General features: G+C 40.9%; 2 protein-coding genes across 7 annotated transcripts; both read left to right on the forward strand.

Moving 5' to 3' along the window:
- The first annotated feature begins 604 nt into the window (after positions 1–604).
- LOC103706204 (Pentatricopeptide repeat (PPR-like) superfamily protein) lies at positions 605–4,880 on the forward strand. Of its 4 annotated transcripts, none has more exons than XM_008790242.6 (2): positions 605–2,726; positions 4,548–4,880. In XM_008790242.6, the coding sequence occupies exon 1, from the start codon at positions 709–711 to the stop codon at positions 2,506–2,508; it is 1,800 nt and encodes a 599-aa protein (XP_008788464.2). In that variant the 5' UTR covers positions 605–708; the 3' UTR covers positions 2,509–2,726; positions 4,548–4,880. The 4 variants fall into 4 exon arrangements, with proteins under 4 accessions (XP_008788464.2, XP_089785933.1, XP_089785932.1 ...); XM_089929807.1 differs by having other exon boundaries at positions 617–2,726; positions 3,863–4,880; XM_089929806.1 differs by lacking the exon at positions 4,548–4,880 and adding an exon at positions 3,857–4,407 and having other exon boundaries at positions 617–2,726.
- Positions 4,881–10,344: 5,464 nt separating this feature from the next.
- Positions 10,345–21,042, forward strand: TOC120 (translocon outer complex protein 120). Of its 3 annotated transcripts, none has more exons than XR_015976689.2 (3): positions 10,560–10,823; positions 11,061–14,720; positions 20,838–21,042. XR_015976689.2 is itself a non-coding variant. In XM_008790159.6 (2 exons), exon 2 carries the CDS (start codon positions 11,118–11,120, stop codon positions 14,628–14,630), a length of 3,513 nt encoding a protein of 1,170 aa, XP_008788381.4. In that variant the 5' UTR covers positions 10,345–10,823; positions 11,061–11,117; the 3' UTR covers positions 14,631–14,934. The 3 variants fall into 3 exon arrangements, 1 of the variants encoding a protein (XP_008788381.4); XR_015976688.2 differs by lacking the exon at positions 20,838–21,042 and adding an exon at positions 18,717–19,086; XM_008790159.6 differs by lacking the exon at positions 20,838–21,042 and having other exon boundaries at positions 10,345–10,823; positions 11,061–14,934.
- Positions 21,043–22,121: the final 1,079 nt, after the last annotated feature.

The following is a 22,121-nucleotide window of genomic DNA, read 5'->3' on the forward strand; positions in this document are numbered from 1 at the left end:
TTAGAAGAGTAAAGGGCCTAAGAAAAGTTGGGCGAAGTTGAATGATATGAGAGGACAGCAATCTTGAATCTACGATCCAAAGTCCTAATTTATGGCAGAAAAAAGTAGGGAGGAGTTGGATGGAATGAAAGCAGAGAAATGTTTCGTCCACTTCCCAAATTTTAATTTAAGCTAAAAAAACTTACTATCTTTTTTTCTGAACCTAAAAGACAAACAGCATATACAGGTCAACTTATCACGAGAAGAACAATGTATTTATTAGTTACATTGTTTTTCAAAAATTATTTAAATATAAAATAATTATATGAAAAAAATTTAGTTTTAATTTAGTGTAATTAAATTATTAAATTATTAAATACATTCAATTTTAATTTTGACTATGAATTCAGTCCACCGTGATGAAATTATCACATGATGTCATGGGACAATTCTGTCATTATAGTTAGATGGAATTTATAGTTAGAATTTGAATTGAATTTATGTTCCATAATTGGTCATACTAAATTAATTAAAGTTGAGAAAAAAAAAGTTTAGAACTCCTAAATAGTTAGAATTTTTTGCATGGTTTTTTTTTTAAATATTAATAATTAAAATATTTTTGAGTGCCACTCAGATCACAGGATTCTGTCCTTCGGATGATGCCCAGATGAAGGCGGCGGCGGCGGCGTCACCCGACCATCACCTCCTCCCCTCATCCTCCACCTCCCGATGCCCCACGCCGACAACAAATCCAGCCGTCCCTCCTGCCTCCTCCTCTCCCTCCACCACCACCTCTCGCTCGGCCGCCTCGACCTCGCCGTCGACGCTCTCCCCCTCCTCGCCCGCCGCGGCCTACGCCCAGATCCCTCCACCCTTTCTCTCCTCCTCGGCCAATGCCTCCGCTCCGGCTCCCTCCCCCTAGCCCGCCGCGTCCACCTCTTCCTCCGCCTCTCCGGCCTCAAGCGCTTCTACCCCTCCTATACCCCTCTCTCTAACCACCTCCTCGCCTTCCACTTCCTCCGCGGCCGCCCTTCTGACGCCCGCCGCCTCTTCGCCCGCATGCCTCACCCCAACCTCTTCTCCTTCAACGCCATGCTCGCCGGTTACGCCCGCCTAGGCCTTCTCCGCCCCGCCCGCCGCCTCTTCGACCGAATGCCTCACCGCGATGTCGTCTCCTGGAACACCATGATCATCGCCTTCGCCCGCGCCGGTTCCTTCCGCGATGCCGTCGGCCTTTACTCCCAGCTCCGCCGCTCCTCCTTCGGCTTCAACCCCCACACCTTCTCCGGCCTCCTTATCGCCTGCAACCGTCTCCGCGACCCAGGCCTCAGTCGCCAGGTCCACGCCCAGGTCTTTCTCGTCGGGTTCTTGTCCAACCTCATCATCTCGAGCTCCCTCGTTGATGCCTACGCTAAATGTGGATACTTAGACGACGCAAGGAAGCTGTTTGACGAGATGCCCACGAGAGACGTGCTTGCCTGGACCACGCTTGTCCACGGTTATGCCAATTGCGGTGACTTGGTCTTGGCTCGTACGCTGTTCGACAAGATGCCGGAGAGGAATCCGGTCTCGTGGACTGCCCTGATAGGAGGCTACACACGTCATGGTCATCCGTTCGAAGCTCTCGACTTGTTCCAGAGAATGATGAGCCAGGGCATTAGGCCTGATCAGTTCACTTTCAGTAGCAGTCTCTGTGCTTGCGCCGCTATTGCTTCGCTGAAGCACGGGAAGCAGATTCACGCCCGGCTGCTGCGAACCGGTTTCAATCCCAACGCAATAGTCCTCAGCTCTCTTGTCGACATGTACTCCAAATGTGGGGATTTGACGGGAGGCCGATGGGTTTTTGATCTCACCGATCCTGGTACGAAGGACACCGTGATGTGGAATACCATGATGTCAGCAGTCGGGCAGCATGGTCTTGGGAGGGAGGCGATTGGGATGTTTGAGGAAATGATTAGTGCTCACATGAAGCCTGATGCCAATAGCTTCGTGGTGCTCCTCACTGCTTGCAGTCACTCAGGTCTTGTGGCGGAGGGGCTGCAACTGTTTAAATCCATGGCAGAAAGCCACCACATTGTGCCTGAAGAAGATCACTATGTGTGTCTGGTGGACCTGCTAGGCCGTGCGGGACATTTCGAAGAGGCGATGGAGTGGCTTGGAAAGACGCCGTGTAGATCAAGTGCTCGGGCTTGGAATGCATTGCTCGGGGCATGCAGGATTCATAGGAATCTACAGTTAGGAAGGGAGGTGGCGGAGCGCCTTCTCAAGTTGGAGCCTCATAGTTCTGCAGCATATGTGCTTCTTTCAAATATCTATGCTGATGTTGGGAATTGGGAGACTGTTGAGAACGTAAGGCGCTTCATGGAGGAGAAAAAAGTGAGGAAGGAGCGAGCTGCAAGCTGGATTGAAGTTGATGATTCTGTCCACTCCTTTGGAGCCTCAGATCAGTTGCACCCCTTGAAAGAAGGCATATATGCTGCATTGGAACAATTAGTATGTCAGGTTGAAGATGATTCTTCTATAACCTAGTAGCTTAGCTGCAAAGTAACGCTTCAATTTTGCTCTTACCCACATGACAGTGATTTTTACCATTATTTGCGGAAGCCACTATTTTACATGTGAACACTGGTGAAGACCAGAGTTCCCCGTTTCAGCTGCGGATGTTAACCCATTTCTTTTGGGATCAAATTCTTATAGAACATCTCTGATTATTGGATTCAGTGAACTGCTCCAGCATTGTACAATAGGTACCATCATTTGACCTTCAAATTATGCCTTTTTCCATTGCATATCTATTATTAGCTTATTTTTGACTTGTAATGTGTTAATGCATGTGAAATTTCATTGGTAGCGGTGTTAGTATATGGGAGTGGTTTCCCATAGTTTACCATGTGTTGCTTCTCTTTATTTCCCACTTGATATCTATTTTTTTTTGGTCTCCTGCAATATGAAATATTTAGAGCAGTTAATTTCTTTTTTCATTTCACATAGAATTTTCATAGTAGTCATCCTGATATGCCTATTATTGCCTATAAAAGTAGTTGCCACGTAGTTTATCATAGTCAATGGTTCCAAATTAACCATGAGATGCCTCCTCACGAGATCCAATTCTCAACCATTATTATACTAGACTTCAGGCATTAACCCTAAACAGGAATCGAGATATCTAAAGTCCTAGCTTCTGGTCAAAAATAATATCTTAAAGAGAATTAATGCTTCAAATATCTGTCATTAAGCATTGAATTTCTAGTGGGAAATATGGACTATAGAGTTGGAAAATGAAGCAGAAATTGCTTATGTTATCAGTCTGTGTAACTGACATCTTACTGCTCACAAACACTGATGAAAAAGTTAAAATATACAACTCAAGCAGGTCATGGTAATAGGATTCAAGAAATGTTGTCAAACTACATGCCACAAGAAGTTTTTAATTCCCCATGACTCGGTTTATGTGATCGCAGAAGCATGCATGATAGCTTGCAGAAATTGAAATAATAATGTAAAAGAGGATTAATGAAGAGAGGAAAGTCAGATTGAATGAAGAAAAGGATGCAGTCCTTGGAAACCAACAATAAATGACAGTAATTAATAAACTCTACTTGTTCTCAAATAATTCATCTTCAAAATGTGCTTGAACTAATACATAATGTCTTAATCTCAAGAGGATTCCAGCTCAAACAACTATACAATCATTCTAAATCACCCTGCGTCGACCAAATATAAACTTCTACTCCAAATCTTTTATGCTTTTGAAAGTATTTTTGATATACAAATCATTTGCATAGATGAAAAAAGAAGGCCAGTTACTTCATGACTGAAGCTACCTAAAGAAATATGTTGCTGTGGTTTATCACATGGCCTAACCATATTTTGGCAGGAGCAGTTCTACTGGCTTGTAAGGATAATCATGCGGCATATCCATGTAGGAACATATTGTCAGACCTTACCATTAGTAGGGACTAGCATGAAATGGCAACAGCTATTGGTAAAGGGGACTTTGAGATAAGTTAGGGACACCCTTTTCAATATGTAGATTCAATTGCTTTATAATGGATATGCGGGTATATTTGAACATTCTGATTGCTCTTTCACTTCTCTGACATACGCTCCATCTTTCATGTAGACCAATGCTTTAAAACTTAATCATGATATGATATTTACTTCTAAAGCTATACATATATATTCTGTATCGCAGGAAGATATTGATAACCATTTGTCTTTCTCCCATGATGCTGAGTGGAAGTATATTTTGCACATTAAGTAAATTTGATGAAGCAAGAGGCCAAACAATGTCTGTTTTTTCTGTCTCCTTTTTTTTTTTTTTGGTACTCTTTTATCTTCTCATTGCCTTCATGATATCCAGAAAGCCGAATTCCAATGAAACGAATCCACCATTTGAAAGACAATAAATTAAGCCCTTGATTATCACATGTTCCTGTTGGTTATAATTACTTTTGACGCAGTTTCTATTTTCAATAAAAAAATAAGTGCTAATATTCTATCACTCGCCCAGTTACAATTTTCTCCTCCAGAGGGTAGCTCAATCATGAATTGTTGCTTCCATGCAGGTTAATTATAAGGCTTAGAGGCGGGCAAGAGATCACTCATCACTAAGTCAGAGGATGTTAAGAAATTTTCAATAAATAATCTATTTTTTCTCCTCCAGAACTGTACATATTTTGTTGTAAAATTTTGTAGTTCAGGCGACACCAAGAATTATCAGTTGGCCAATTTAATTGATGTTGTACAATTTAGATTGATGCTGATTTAGATCTAGCAAATTTTCTTGTGGCAAATTTTCTGGTTCATAAGTCTGTAAGGACTCTTGGTTTGCAATGTGACATTAAGCAGCTCATGTTTAATCGAACTGGCTGCATCATGCAGTGGGATGTGCTTTGATTTATTCACTAATCTTAGTTCATGAGAACTGTGGAAAGCTTTTTGTTTAGGCTTCTCAGTTAACTTAGATTCTGGTTAGAGATGGATATGGGCATGACATTTGGATATGATTTTTGAAATTCTTGCCACTATTTGAGAAAACAAACTTCTCACTTCTAACCTTCTTTTTCCAAAGAAAATTAAAATTGAAGGGCCTATTGATACTACAAGTTTGTTGCCCCATCTCATTCGTAACCGTTTCTTTGAGAGAAAAATTAAAACTTGAAGAGAGCTACTTGGACTTCTATGATGAGGTACATTGATGAATGCTATTGAGACGATGAGTTTCTTTTGCTGCATCTAATTTTAGGGACCTTGAGCTATCTTTTTTTTTCTTTTTTTCCTGATGGTAGTGTCTGTACGTTCCAATCAAATCTCTTCAATTGCTCTTATCTTTTTAGATGTTGTTGGTAGTTATATATAGGTGCATAGCTTTGGTTTGTACTTATATATATAATTGATGTTAAGGTCAGTCTCATCATTATTTAAGTAATCATGAAATAAAAGTTTTCTCATCTTAGGGGACAATCAAAGTACTAATCTTCTCATAATAGTCATACATCGATTAGCTACGACGTATCCAACTGAGCACAATAAAAGAAATCATCCATGCTTGAGCAATTTAAGTTAATTATGTGCTTTGATCCTGTTTTGTGTTATGATGTTAAAGTTAGGGATGTAATTGGGCGAGGCTGATTCGGGGGACACCCTACCCGGGCCCAGCCTCGTTCCAGGCTTTAATTTGAAGATTTGTCAATATCCTGGCTCAAGCCCAACTTGAGCCCGAGCCGGTCCCAGAAATGTCTTCGGATGTAAGCATAATCCGAATATATTTAAGCAAGAAATAGCTCTCCAACCGAACCCACCTTTGCAAAGCGAACAAGAGAGAAGTGAGGAGAGCATGAAGAGAGCGAAGGTTAGAGAGTGGGGAGGGCGCAGTAGGGTTGTTGTCTTGGTTCGATCGCAGCGGCAACTGTGTCGCCGGTGGAGATGAAGACGAATCGAGGGAGGGTCATTAACCCTACTAACCAGGACCGCCCAACTTTTGGACGACTGAGGCGGTCGCCTAAGACCCAGGCCCAAAGAAGGCCCATTGCAGGAAAAGCCTCAAAAACAAAATAGAAACGAAAAAGGCTCCCTTAGTGAGTTCGCCTTAGGCTCTCAAATGCTTTGAGCCGCTCCTGCTACTAACCACCTATTGGCAGTTGTCCGATGCATCGCCGAAACAGTGCGGTATTCTGACGGCACAGTCCCGACGCAGTGGTCCCAAGTAGAAAGCACGTCCCATGCCATCATTATCTGAGAGTTTTTTTTTTTGGAAAAGGAAAGAGGGGGGTGAGGAGAACCTCACCCGCGTAGCAACCCCCACTGGGCTTCCTTCCCGCTGGAGAATGTTTGATACGGGTAGACAAGTTTTACTCATACCCTCCCCACCCGCAGAGGAGCCCCACCAACGTGGCAGCCCCTTCCACGTGTGAGTACGTCACACCAGCACCACCTAAGTACCGGCAGACCAGATGACGACTCTACCGGGCAAATTAGGCGGGGGGCATCCAGTCTCTGCATTTAATCGACGCCCACGTGTTTCGAATCTGGGCCACTCCGGTGGAATTTTAGCCCCGTTCTAATTGTATTACCACCTCGGTGGTTCATATCTGGGAGTTTGGCGGAGCTAAACGGGAACATCCGAACTCAACTCGATCCGCAGAGTCGTCAAGAACCCAAAAACATCATGATATTATCTCCCTGTCCGCCCTCCTTTCTTTTTTTCTTTTTTTTTTTGGTGAAAACGACAATTCATATAGCTCTAGCTTAAGTACATCCAGCCAAATCGAAAGAAAGTAAAGAGTACAATGAAGTGGAAATGTTGGGTACAGATGTCCATAGGAACTCTCCGGAGTGCCGAGCAACATAGGAGACGACCCAGTCAGCTGCTTTGTTCGCCTCCCGGTACACATGTGTTGCCTGAAAATCGCCTATCTCCTGAACAAATCTCCGGGTCTCTAGGATGAGCGGATGACCGTCACCGTACCTATCCGCACCCCGGGTCCAATCAATCACCGCAGAAGAGTCCCCCTCGAGATGCACCCGCACGGCGCCGAGGACCCTCCTCGCGAAGGATAAACTCTCCCAAGCAGCCCGCAGCTCTGCCCCAACAACGATGAGCCCTGGCATGCGACGGCCCCCTAGCGGCTATCAACCTGCCTAGGGAGTCTCCGATCACAAAACCCACACCTCCAGAACCACCGTCCATCGACTGACTACAGTCAAAGTTCACCTTGAGATGACCAAGGGGTGGGGGCACCCATGAAACAAGGGCGAACCTGGGCGCTGTAACAGCGGAGAGAGTACCCTATATGTCCATGATCATTCCAGAAGAGAACAAAGCGGTAGCACTGGTGACCTCCCCTGCCTGTAGCACAGCTCGATCGACCACCATCCTCAAAGACCACCTCCTTCCCTCAAAAAGTCCAGCATTTCTATCCAACCAGATATAGTAAGTCAGATGTGTGAATAGAATGCCTGCCTCAACAAACCTGGGGCTCCGCACTGATGCTCTTAGCACATGAATAAGGTTCTGTGCCGACTCCACCAAAGGAGGAAGTGGAACAGGAGACTTATTCCATATCTCTCTGACCCTGAGGCACTATAATAGAACATGATCAATAGTCTCCTCTGTATCTGTAAACAAATCACAGCACTGAGAAATCCGCATGCCCCGACTCGCTAGCAAACTCCTGGTCGGTAGGCAGCCCCATGCCACCTTCCAGACAAAAAGTGCCATCCGTGGGTGAACCCGCATCCTTCATATTCATCCTCTCTCGATCTGCCGATCTCGTGCCCTACTAATCAAAGTGTGGAGATTTCTGGTTCGTACTTGCGACCGACCCATAGGCATCCATACTAACCTCCTCGTCGAGTCTACCATGATCGGAAGTCGGCTGATCGGCTGCTTAGTCACCCAGCTATCCTTCAAAACACCTATGGACTGCATGCTCGTCCTCAATAGCTCTCCTTTTTTTTCGTTTTTGATAGCGTGCAATGCAATGAAAATAATAATAAAAACTAAACTTTTCAGCTTTTATTATAATATATAAAAATTAGCCATGCAATGTCAAAATTGCATGAGATTCAAATCTAAATACCAAACAATAAGACTAGAAGGATACTCTGATATCACAATGTGAGAAAATATCTCAAATAAAATAATTTTTTGCAGTGATAATATTAATGATGCGTACCTCCAGCTATGATTGTTAGACTATTTTGATTAAAATGTATCCACAACGAAATTTTAAGAATGAGTTTTCTAACCTATACCTTAGTCAAAGCCCGATGGAACATTATAAGTTTAAAAAATAGACTAGGCTAGGATTCTTAGGATTCGTACAAAATAACCACAATCTTATCCCATCAAAGAAACTATCTTGGTCATTATTTGAGAGAGGAGGTGGTTACCTACCAGTCGCAATATTAGGATTCTTAGGATCCTTTTCTTCCCCATTATTCTTTTAATGGATTGACTTCTCTGCTATTATAAGTGCACTTGACCGCCTAATTTGGGTCATGGTTCAGAGTGTCTGTTTTCAAATAAAATATCTTCTTTATAAAAATTAGAGAGATATTATTTTAATGATAATAATTATAGGCCAAACGAAAAAATGCTAGAACTATTTTCTAATATGGCGTAAATAATCATTGGTTAGGATCTCTTTAGTACTTTGTTTTAATAAAACCTGAATAATCCTTAATAAAAGATTTTCCAATCAAGTTAGGACACTATTCCTAGTTATTTTATAGAATATGGAATTCCTGTTAAGACTAGGACTATGATGGGAGGTCCAACAACAGCTGCAAATATAGGATCCTATGAGTTGGATCCTTACCAATCCTCTCGTTATAGTTGAAGAGTGAGTAGAAAGAAAATTAGATTGCTTCATGATCGCAAGCAGGCCTGCATACTTTTAGCTACAAAATCGAAACACAAGGAATTTGCCAATATCATATTCATGGCACAAGGTATGCTCTCTGACCTATTGATTTGTGACTTTTCATGGCTGCTTGATCACCAATCCAATGCATATCGCAGTATTGCCACATATTCTAACAAATGATATTATTGAAGCCTACATTTAAGCTATAGTCTTCTCCATTCCATGTAAATAATTTCATAGCTAATTGGCAATGCATTCATCTTCATTAATGTATTACAAAAGGATCCCCTCCCATTCTCTGCATCGTGGACAAGAGTCGATCGTGACTCTAAAGCATTTCACCCACCTATTCTTTCCTCTATTAGGCAACCAACTCATGCATGCACACTCTCATCTCTCCACGATGAATGGGATTCATTTTTATTTTGCACTCCCTACAATTATGAGATTCCTTTTTATAATCTCTATCAAGCACATACCGTCCCCCTCTCCATAATCATTAAGATCTATTTTTATATTTGAACACTCTAAAATCATGGATAATCATTAAAATCCACATTTGTACTCTCCATAATCATTGTCGATCATTAAGGTTTATTTAAATATTTGTACTTTCTATAATTATGACATTATTTATTGTTGATTTTCATTATTGTACATATCTTATATAAGTTGTACCTAAGAGTTAGGAATACAAATGGGTTGGGTCGGACTGAGCCATGAGTGATCCCAACCTAATCTGGTTCCTTGTTCGGATTCTAATATTGGACCCAAACCCAATCCAATAGAAGATCGGGTCAGATTGGGTCCATTACTAAAATTTCTAACCCAACGGGTCAGGTCGGATCAGGTTCATGTATAATCCAGTCCTAACCCAAAAAGTTGGGTAGTCAGAACATTGGAAGCCATTGTAGGAATTACTAAGTAAAAAAATAAACTATACACAATAGAATAAATAAATTATCATAGTGAAAATCGTGTTTTTCTTTTTAGAACTCATAGCTAAGATGTTCTGTACATCCTGATTGTCCAGGCGTTGACTATACAATATTGGTATGAAAAATTGGTAATTCAAACGCAGGGCACCAGCGATGTTTCAGGCTTAATCAGAACAAACTCATAGCTAAGATGGATAGAACCACCTCCATTCTGAAGTTTTCCGATAGCGATATATACAAATTTTTTAATGACGGCAGAGTTAGAACGCCTCTCCTCCTCCCTTTTTGGAAAGGCAGTGACATCCAAGCATCCTTACAACGCGGGAGTCAAGTGGACTGGTTGCTCTACGGACCTTCACTATTTCTTCCTAAATAACTAACCGGGCCCGGATTCCGGGGAGATTATTTTCTTGGGTTGAAAGCAAAAGTACGAACCCTTCGGCCTTCTTTTCTAGAAAAAGAAAAGAGGTTTTATTCTTAGGTTACTCTTTCGGTTTAGTTGGCAACATAGGCTTTATTTCTGGTTAAAAGGTTGAATTACGGAATTATGAGCTGATAGACTGTAAAGAAAATAATTTCAAATGAAGCGGATGGTACTACAAACAAATTAGGAAAAGTGTTGATGGGTAGACAACCAGATGATTATAATGGTGCTGGGCTGGAAATGGGCCACGGCCCAGGCCCAAATCAGACAAACTGTGGACCGTATGACGCTCCCTGGACCACGGCACCAACCCCACATTTTCTCACTCGTTTCTTTTGTCCTTGCCGTCTTCTTTGGGCGTATCCCACGAAGCCGAAGGAGGCGAAGCCCCTCGTCTCGCCCGTCCGATCCCTGCTTCCTTCGTTTTCATCCGTCCATCTCCCTTTCTATCTTTATTTTTCCTCGCTTCTTCCATTAGATTGCAAGTACAAATCAAGATCGATAGCGAATGGAGGCGTAGCAGACCTTTTCCCGTTTCTAAGACTGCGAGGATTTCGAACGGCGGAAGGAGGAAATAGTTAGGGTTTTGATCTCGTTTTCTATCGCCAGGTTCGTCGCCCTCTTCCCCCTATTTAATCTGAATTTAATATTCTTCGAATTCATCGACGGAAACCCTAGATCTTCGAACACGTTTTGATCCGAACATTTGCTTATTTTGAGACGGATTTTGCACCTTATCAAGTGGCTATGCGCTCTTGATTCAATCATCCTGCTATCTTTTAATCTTTTTTGTTTGAGTATTTGTGTTATTTATGGTATTTGATTTAGTAATTTCTTGGAAATTAGGTCCTTTTGGCCTGCGGCTTAGTCTAGGATTTTGAGGTGCTGGATCTTTGAAGTCTGATGGAAAACGGGGCGAATCGGTTGGAAGAGATGAAGATGGCTTTCGAGGATGGGGCTTCGCCGCTCGAATCGGTGGATGGAGTTGGTGGCGGTTCCGCCGGGCCGAAGGATGAAGCGAGGGATTCTGAAGAAAACGAGATTTTTGAGGAGGCCATCGAGCCGCCACAACCGGAGCGTTCTGATTCGCAAGATTTTGCTGTAAATGGAGGGGGGATTGCGGAAGTACCTCGATGCGGGAACGGGGATGGGGTTGGGGGTCCTGACGAACAGGAAACGATTGCTCCGGAGAAGTATGATGAAGCAGTAGATATGCAGGTGAATGATCGGAATGCTGATGAACAGGAAACGGTTGGTACCGAGAATTTTGATGGGTCGACAGATGCTTTGCTCAATGATCAGAGTTCTGAGAAACAAGAAGCAAGTTTTTCTGAGAAGTTTGATGAGTCAATTGATGTCCAAGTAAATGATCAGAGTCCTGAAGAGAAAGGGGCAACGGAGATGGAAGCTTCTGCAGAGTCAGATCATTCTCTTCCTCTCAAACAAGTAGAAGATAGGAAAGAAACCATGCCTACTGAATTGAATGGTGTGGAAGCAGATGGTGTGATCAGTGAAAAGGTTGGAGATGGGGTAGAAGTTTCTTCTATTCCTGTGAATGATGGAGAATTGATTCTTGAGGATAGCAAAGAAGAATTTGTTGATGAGAATTCGAATGATGGGGAGCTTGATGCGGTGATATCAGATGGGCCGCATTTAGCTGTTTATGAAACGCCTGAAAATGGAGGATCACTCGAGGAGATTTTGGATAAGAACAGTGTGAGCTGCGGAACTGACTCAAAGGAACATATTCCACATGATGATGGGGTTGATCAGATTCAGGATGTTTCAGTCCGCTCAAGTACCTTTCCCCATGAGCAGACTGTAAATCAGCAGAGTGAAGAAGGTCCTTCTAAAATGGATAATGGGTTTGTAGCTGAGGCACTTGCTTCTGTGGTAAAGGAAGATGAATCCACCAATTCTCCTATCACAGATGGAATTCGAGAGCACCCAAAGGAAGGCAGCGAACAGAGTCCTAGCTCTGACAGCAAGTCTGGGGTTATCAAAGATGTCGGAAAGCAATCTGTATTGGTAGAAGGTTTAGGTGACGCAGGTTCTACAGATGATGACAACAAGAAAAGTTATAGTCAGCAAGCACCATCCGTTATTTCACATTTTGAGAATTCAGGTGGGACCTCTTTGCCATCCCGTCCTGCTGGCCTTGGATCTTCTGCTCCCTTACTGGAACCTTCTGCTCGCTCTCTTCAGCAACCCAGGGCAAATGCATCTGCTCCGCGAAGGCAATCTCAGCATTCTGAGGAGCCTGTTAATGATGATGCAGAAGAGAATGATGAGACTCGTGAAAAGCTCCAGATGATCCGGGTTAAGTTCCTGCGTCTTGCTCACAGGCTTGGCCAAACACCACACAATGTAGTTGTTGCACAAGTTCTATACAGGCTTGGGCTAGCTGAGCAACTCAGAAGAAACACAAATCGGCCTGGTGTATTCAGCTTTGACCAAGCTAGTGTTATGGCGGAGCAGCTTGAGGCAGCTGGACAGGAGCCCCTTGACTTCTCTTGTACAATCATGGTCATAGGGAAGACGGGGGTGGGTAAGAGCGCTACCATCAATTCAATTTTTGATGCGGTTAAGTTGCAGACAGATGCCTTCCAACCAGGTACTAAGAAAGTTCAGGAAATAGAAGGGATGGTTCAAGGAATCAAGGTTAGGGTTATTGATACACCTGGACTTTCCTCTTCTTCTTCAGATCAGCGTCGAAATGAGAATATTCTCCACTCGGTGAAGAAGTTCATCAGTAAGACTCCTCCAGATATTGTTCTTTACTTTGATCGGTTGGATATGCAGAGCAGGGATCATGGGGATGTACCACTCTTACGGACTATAACTGACATATTTGGAGCATCCATTTGGTTCAATGCTATTGTTGTTCTAACTCATGCTGCTTCTGCTCCACCTGATGGCCCAAATGGCAGTCCTTTGAGCTATGAGATGTTTGTGACACAGCGGTCCCATGTAGTTCAGCAAGCAATCCGACAAGCTGCCGGTGATGTGCGGCTCATGAACCCAGTTTCCTTGGTGGAAAACCACTCAGCATGCAGGACGAATAGGGCTGGCCAGAGGGTCTTGCCGAATGGTCAAGTTTGGAAGCCACAACTATTGTTACTTTCATTTGCTTCAAAAATTTTGGCAGAGGCAAACATGCTTCTGAAGTTGCAGGACAGTCCACCTGGTAAACCTTTTGGATCTCGTGCAAGAGCTCCTCCATTGCCTTTCCTGCTGTCTTCTCTTCTCCAGTCAAGACCCGAACTAAAGTTGCCAGAGGAGCAGTTTGGTGGTGATGATACCTTGGGGGAGGATTTAGATGAGGAATCTGACTCAGATGACGAAACAGATTATGATGAGTTGCCACCATTCAAGCGGCTCACAAAATCACAATTGGCAAAACTGAGCAGAGCACAGAAGAAGGCATATTTTGAGGAGCTGGACTACAGAGAGAGGCTCTTCTATAAAAAGCAGTTAAAAGAGGAGAAGAAGCTAAGGAAGCTAAGGAAGAAAATGGCAGAGGCAGCTAAGGATCTACCAAATGATTTTGACAATGAGAACTTAGAAGATGAAAGCAGTGGTCCTGCATCTGTTCCTGTACCCATGCCAGATTTGGTGCTGCCTACTTCTTTTGATTCTGATAATCCTAGCCACCGCTACCGTTTTCTTGATTCTTCCAGCCAATGGCTTGTCAGACCTGTGCTGGAAACTCAGGGTTGGGATCATGATGTTGGTTACGAGGGTCTGAATGTTGAAAGGTTATTCATAGTGAAAGATAAGATCCCATTATCCGTTTCTGGCCAGCTCACAAAGGATAAGAAGGAATGCACTCTTCAGATGGAGCTGGCAAGTTCAATTAAGCATGGTGAAGGGAAAGCAACTTCATTAGGCTTGGATATGCAGAGTGTTGGGAAGGATATGGCCTACACATTACGCGGTGAAACAAGGATTAATAATTTTAAACGAAACAACACAGCAGCTGGACTTTCAGTTACCCTCCTAGGGGATACAATGTCAGCTGGCCTGAAGATTGAAGACAAACTGGTAATTAACAAGCGGTTCAGATTGCTCATGAGTGGTGGTGCAATGACTGGTCGAGGTGATGTAGCTTATGGAGGCCGTCTGGAGGCAACTTTAAGGGACAAAGACTATCCGATAGGACGGACTGTGTCCACTCTTGCACTCTCTGTTGTTGATTGGCATGGGGACCTGGCAATTGGCTGCAATGTTCAGTCTCAGATTCCCATAGGAAGAGGAACTAATGTGATTGGCCATGCAAACCTGAGCAACAGGGGGACTGGGCAAATTGGTATCCGGTTGAATAGCTCAGAACAGCTTCAGATAGCACTGCTTGCACTTGTCCCCATTTTCAGAAATGTCAAGAGAATGCTGTTTGGTTCTTCTCAGTCTATGTAGCAGGTCAGCTAGGCTTGGTAACATGAGAAGCTGCTGAACAGAACTTGCAAGAAATGCCAAAAGATTGGCTATGTGCTTTTGGCATGAACTGTGAGTAAAACCTAGCTTCTGTGTGGCACTTTTACTTTTCTTTATGCTTTTAAAAGGGTATAACAGTCTGTTAGATGACTTAGTGGTTCTCTATTTCATCAGAGCTTACTTAGGAGAAACTGCTTGATTTTCGCTTCGTGCCTTTGAGGGCAAATTCTCTTGAAACAATGCACTGGAATGATAAATGATAAGCTTTAGTGTTTGATTCTCTGAATTATTGAGCTCTTCTTGAACTTTTGCACAAGCAATATCTGTTAATCCTATATAAATATTTCCCCCTGGTTCTGTTTTGTCTAGGATATAACAAGTGGTACAATTTCTAAGTTGAACGACAGTTTGGAAGTTTGCTTGTTCTATCATTATTGATGACCAACTGTTTAGGGGTTTTCTGAAGCTTTACTCAACGACCATGTTAACACCATATGATTGGGTCTCTTCTGATCTATTTATATATCGACAAAAACTACCACCTGGAATATAACATTATATGGCCTGGAATGAGTTCTGTATATCTGACTAGAATGGTGTCTTTGAATTTCAAAGAGGCAATGTGCATATGATGCTTATCAAGTCATTGCAGCCATATGGCTACCTTTTAAAGATACTCAAGGTGGATGAGAGTTTAAGGATAAATGAAAGTTCATCTGTTCTTTCTCTTTGGAGGTGTGGAAATTCTTTTTTTTTTAAGAAGAACAAAGGTAAGATTGAGAAAAAGATGAATGGAGCATTTAGTATTTCAAACCAATCTTTCCTTAGTAATTTTGCTCTTTTTGAATTTTTTGATTTTACATCACAATGTCACAGGAAAAAACTTTCAACCGAATTGATGTGGGAAAGCGCTTAGGCATGCATGTATTGGGATTTGGATTTAGGAATTATATACTAGTATAATTGGTAGAAGGTTGAACTAGATACTTGAAGGTTTAGGATGTAAAATAAATGTTGTTGGACTTTTCTGGATTTGTATAAAATGACTTGTTAAGTGGTTTTAAGCTAGTGTTTTTTTGTTTCAGACTATATATTTTTAAAAGTTCTAGATTCAATTAATTAGGATTGAGATGTGAAATGGAACAGATTTAGGACAGGAAATTTAAGGAATATATGGGCTAATAGCTGTAACTACTATTAACTGGCAAATGAAAGAGTAGTAGAGACCCCAGTTAAATGCCTGGAGATCATCACCTTGAATTTCTACTGAGAGACATTAACTAGAATAAAGGAAGTTGAAAGCAACATGAGCTTCTTGCTGTCAAGGCTTCACTTCAAGTCTGGCCTAAGACTCGGTCTTAAAGGTATTAAAAGTTTTCCTAACGTAATAGGTTATCAATGATACTTTGTAGACTACTTTATTTCCGTGCAAAATAGGACCATGGGCCTGTTTTTGGCAACAGAAAATGAAGGGTCAGACTAGGCCTATTTTAGGCAAAACCAAATTTTACCTTTAGTTAAATGGGCCATGGAGGTTGTTAACTAAAAGAATTCCTAGGTAAGTCTCTACAATTATATTAGATTCTTGATGTCGCTGTCATGACATGCGCATATAAATCTTTAATACTGATCTTAGATTCAGTTCTTAGGGGATTAAAGATTTTCTGAACTAATATATTATTAAACTGGCGATTCTTTAGACAATTTTCATGCAAAATATAACTCATGAGCCCTGTTTGGCAGAAAGATGGGACTGGAATAGGGGTCAGAACAGGCCCTAATCCAATAAAACAATTTTTAATTCTGTATACTTGTGATCATAGGGCTCTGTTTGCAGAATTGTATACTTGCTGGTAGAGGTTGAATATAACTATGATCTAGCCAGTTCCATCAATCAAAGTTCTTTGGGAATTAATTACTCCTAAACTTGGCCCTTGCCTCCCTGCAATCTTTCCTCTATTCTCACCTCATGCCTCTCTTGCTCTCTCTTCCATCGATCCTCTCCTGGTTATCATTCCTTACCCCATCTATGGCTGCTTGCCTCCTCGTCTCTGATGACTGCATGGTGGAACCCTCATACAAATTGAGGGACTCATTAATATGATGTCCGAGAGTTACATTACAACTTGAAAACCCGCATGAACAATTTTTATTCCTAGAATCTTAAAAAACAATCTCTCAGAATTAGGACGATGTCATACTTTCCATGAGATCAGCTCTTTTCTCTGGTCCAATAAGTGGTTGGTCTCACTTGTTATGGGGTGCCATACCCATTCTAATCTTGACTGGAATGTTGTATGCAACAGCACTACATGGAAAATGAAAAAGAAAAAAGTGTCAGTCTTTGTGTGGACTGTAGAATGGATAGTGGAGTGTAGGGCGTCGAGTAATTCTTTAGAAGGGTCAAGAGGCATTGTGAGAATGATGGACCATAGTTGATGGTAGTACTTGAACTTCACTTTAACATTGTTCTAATTGTACAATTATCGGCAGTTTAATGTGAAAAGGTCCCATATTTTCATGTCATTTTAAGTGAGTAATGCAGGCTGTGGGATCAAAAGGTCCTTTGGCCTGTAGCATGTATCAAGTAGCAGATAGAAAAAACTAGATGGAAGTAATTAAACATTAAAATATATGGGGTAGTGAATAAAAAAAGAATAAAGTTTTTAGAATTTTCACCAGCAAAGCTTGAAAGGATATCAAGAAGACTTCACGCCTTCTCTTCTTATTGAACTTTCCACTTGCACCTTCAGTCCTTCCAAAGGCGTTGGTGGAAGACTCCTGCACTCGCATCAGTACAAAGTCTGGAAAAGTAGCATGGCACCATTCTCTCATGCAATGTCTCGCCACATAAAAATTTGGGAGAGGTCCCAAAGAGAGAGAAAGAACACTGTTTGTTAATCTCTAAAAGCTTCAAGTACATCAATATTTGACATCGATGGGTGCCCTCTAAACTTGACTAGAACTAGGAAAACACGAAACAGGAAAAATTTAACAAATTCAGAACATTACTGGTTGGTCTCTAAAAGCTTGAAGTACATCAATATTTGCTCTAGGGTCCTAACATTGATGGGTGCCCTTTAAACTTGACTAGAACTAGGAAAACATGAAACAGGGAAAATCTTAGTTGTAACACATTCGGAACATTATTGGTTGATCTCTAAAAGCTTCAAGTACATCAATATTTGCTCTAGGGGCCTAACATCAATAGGACGTCATGGGTGCCTTTTAAAACTTGAACTAGAACTAGGAAAACATGAAATAGGGAAAATCTAAGTTGTAACAAATTCACTAAGCAGATCCTATTGGTGGTTTTATGCGTTGAATGGTTAGCATCCTATTGTCAAAGTGAGAAGGACAGCTATAGATCTGTCATCTAACTATTACTCCAACTTAGTTTAACTTATTGACATCGGCTGACATTATGCTTTGATGTACCAATCCTACTGTTGGATTGCACTCAGATGTACTAATCCTACTGCTGGGAGCATCGAACAAATAACAAACTGTTTTAATCTTTAACTTTCTTTTAGGACTTGGTTGTTAACAAAACTTTTCATGCATATTGATATAAGCCACAAAGCAGCTTTTGTTCTTTGTTTTACTCTTTGATCCTATACTCTTTCTGTGAATCAGATGATTTTCATAGGTGAAAAAGCTATATAAAAATCTATTGTCCAATCTGAAGGTTAAACCTTGCAAAAGAATGTCGAATTAAATTCGATAGTGTAGCACTACTGTTTTGCTCAGTTATAGGAGAAACTGTACGCTCAATCTTCACCATAAATCACCAGGTTAAGGAAATAAAAAATCTAGCATGATATGGTAATATGAATATGCAACAAGAGAAAAACCCAACAAAGGAGATTCAAAATTGCACATATTAAATAAAAAATTCAAAACCATGAAAGCAGGCTAGCTTGATGTGATTATGCGAATGAAATTGTTCCACTCTCAAATGATTCATTTATTCAAACAAAATGTTGAAAAAGACTGACGACATAAAAAGAAATTTGTTCGACAGTACAAATCACCACTCATTCAATGCTTGGAATGCTGATATTGTAGGCTCAAAGGAAGGAGGCTTTTGGAATAGTTGTCTCTTGCTCAAAAGCATAGGCTATCTCGATCAACTTTGGTTCTGAACACCACCAAAACAAATTCCGAGAGGAGCTCCGTTTGTTCCATATCCTGCAGGGACGCTAATGCCTGGGTATCTACCAATTGCAAGAACACTAGTTGCCGACGCACCTGGTGTTACAATTACAATCCTTCCAAAGAGAGGCCAATGATTTTGGCAATTGCATTTCTCTCGATAGGACCTATTTGGCTTGTGTTTTGAGCTTCCAAAAGGATAGATTGATCAAATTCAGCCATCTTTTCCTGCACGAGGATTAATTTTTGACATAAATCAACACTATGTTCATTGTTGAAGGCTATTACATAGACCTGACAGGAGAATAAGGCAATTCTGATAAGTAGGCATTCAAATATAGCTTAAACTCTGCCAACATCACATCCTTCTCGCCACTTTTCTCAGCATCACGGATGATGCTTGCATTATTTGTTTCAAGGTTATCAATTTAGATGGCTCCAAGTTTCCTGTCAAATATTTTGAGAACTATCAGAAATCTTATATTTAACTCAACATGACATTTACCGAAAAAATAAATGGCAATTCTGGGCAACTTATCTCCACACGCGATCATTACCATTAACTAGGAAATATGAAAAAATTCAGCAACTTAAAAATAAGAAGCCTTCAATTTCCTAAAAGGATATCTTAGAAAAAAACATTAATAAAATAAAAATAATATACAGATTTTGGACTGTGGTTTGTGTGTGAGAGATGCACAAACGCAAACAATTTTTCCTTGATATGTTCCTTATAAGATCGCATCTCATACATTGCCATGTCCAATGTTTGTTCCACAGCTGAACTTTATCCAACAAATTTTTCTAGTAACAGTTCGCTAAGGTAGTGTTACTTGCACCCTTGTATTAGCCCCGTATTTAAGGTTTTGCCCTTCTAAGATAGTTTTCCTTACTCGAGTTTCTTTCTTAAAAAACATCAGTCAGAAAAGAAAATATAAGAGGAAGTATATTCAACATTATTTTATAAATTATTGGATGAAACAACTTTGCTTCACAAATTGTTAACTGAAACAATTTCCTTATGCACTTATGACTTGTAGATTAGATTTTCAGAGGTTTCTTCTATTCTGCATTTCTGCAGGTACATTCCAGTTGAATTTAGTGGAGTTGACTAGTCCCAGACATAGAATGCATTAATCTTAAACCAAATTAGGGTCATCGGAGACCAAATCCATACATAAATTTCTTGAGCTTGTTAATTCACTTTAGGCAATTTATTTAGTTGGCTTTGCTGTATGCTAGGTGGAAACGAGCTAGCATGAATAAACTAGAGTATCTAGGCAAACTAGCTCGACTACCAAATAAGACATGATAAACTGAGAGCAATAGTGCAAATTACAGACCATATTGCAATTTGTATTCAAACATTAACAACAAAAAGATCACCCAATCATGGAAACTGCAACTGTATCTAAACGAGTTTCAGAGCTAACAAGGCAATTCCAAACTTCAGAGAAAGGAGATGTCGATCAGCCAAGAGGATTGATTTCTGAAAACTCCTCTGTTGCTGAACTGGAGAGGATCCAGATTCTTTTGCTTCTACTTCTCCAACTGGACCATCAAGAGGCAGCATTTTGTTCTCGGTGCCCCTTAATCGCTTGAGTTGTAGACTTGTAGCGTCTTTGATATCTGTTGGTTAGCCTGGGCTAACTTTTGTAATATCTCTTGTTTTGTTTTAATAATTTTGGATTGGCCTACGTCCAATTCTTTTCCTTAAGAAAACCTTTCGACTATTTTTAGTGATTCAGTGAAGGGATAATGTAAGAGATGATTTGTTGGTTAATTCTAATCGACCAGTCTCTCTTAGCTAAGATGTTGTTGACATGTAATCTATTTGTTCCTTAATTCTTTAAAGGATTTGTGAATTATATTTTTTTTTTCTCTCTTTTGAAGGAAATAGTTTGTGTTCTTATAATATTCAGTAGTTCATAAATTACATATGGTTGATTACCTTAAGAGAGAGAAAAAAAAATCAAAGACGGGTCTGTTCGGTTACTTCTACATGATTGGGCTAAAATTTTATAGGATTTGTAGGCTGTGCCATCCATTGAAGCAAGACTCTGTATCAACCGAACTCCATCCAACCCATATTTTGTGAGAAGAAAAAAGACATCCATGTAAGATCGGGGAACCGTCCTGAACCCCCTAGTTCGGGGCATCATGAACCATACCGGCAGCGGACCGGAATGGTTTCGGTAAAAAAATCGAGACGCCGTCGCCTGAAGAGGAGAAGGAGAAGAAGAAGGAAAGAGAAAAAAAAGAAAGAGCGAGCGGAAGAGGAAGGAAGGCCAGCGAAGGGTGGCAGAGGCTGGCTCTGGTGCAGACGGCGGTGGCCGCAGCTGGATCCCTATTTTGAATGATTGACAATCATACCAGCTTCTGATCTGTGGCCAAGGGATGAGACCGATCTCTTTCGGAAGTTGATTGACAGCCCTCAGGAACGCCAAAGTATTATCTAAGATTTTTTTATACTCCCACGATCCGAAGATCCTCAAGCCCCTCAAAAGTTTTTGTTAAAGCGGCAACATTGAGCATTCTACATGGAGAACCAGCAGCAATGATGAACAGGTAGGGAGACAGTGGATCATCCTGTCTAAGCCCTTACGGCTGCGTGGTTTGCGTGGAGCAAACTATTCTTTCGTCCTTTACTAAAGAATTCTCTTGTTCAATATTCTGCTATACCTCTGCGTTTTAGTTTACTTTGATAATTTATTTGACCAATCAAATGGTATCAAAAATCACTCAAATTATAGAGGATCACCAATTTATCGGTTCTCCACACGAACCTGTAAAATTACCCTTCTCAAAAGATAGTGTTCTTGGCCGTGTTTCCACTGCTGAGGAAGTATTCGTAATGTAATTGTTATTTGAGAATATCTCTTGTAAGCATGCTTACCCTTCTTTCTTCAGAGCATCAAGGTTATTTCTAGAGAAAACAAGCTCCAGAGGCAATCCTGCTTTTGGTATCTTGAGAAATAGTTCAACATGGTGAAACCAAACCCTTCAATTGCTCTCTATATATATATAATTTTTTTACATATATACCCTTCTAAATATATGAAGCTGGATGAATACCCTCGTCAAATTATTCTTTATACGTATATCCTTCTTTTTTTTATTTTTTGTATATGTACCCATACCATCTAACATCCTTAAAAAATAAACGGCTTAAAATTAAAATGACTAAAATACCCTTATTGGTGCAGAAAAAAATTATAAGGGTGTACACGACCTTACAAGAATATTCATATAATTTCTCATATTTACAATGATATATATTTAAAAAATTATTACAAAAAAATTAAAATTCGACTGAAA

This window comes from Phoenix dactylifera, chromosome 3 (assembly GCF_051530095.1).
Source record: "Phoenix dactylifera cultivar Ajwa chromosome 3, Ajwa_hap1_PhDact_Kaust_v1.1, whole genome shotgun sequence".
Lineage (NCBI taxonomy): Eukaryota > Viridiplantae > Streptophyta > Magnoliopsida > Arecales > Arecaceae > Phoenix > Phoenix dactylifera.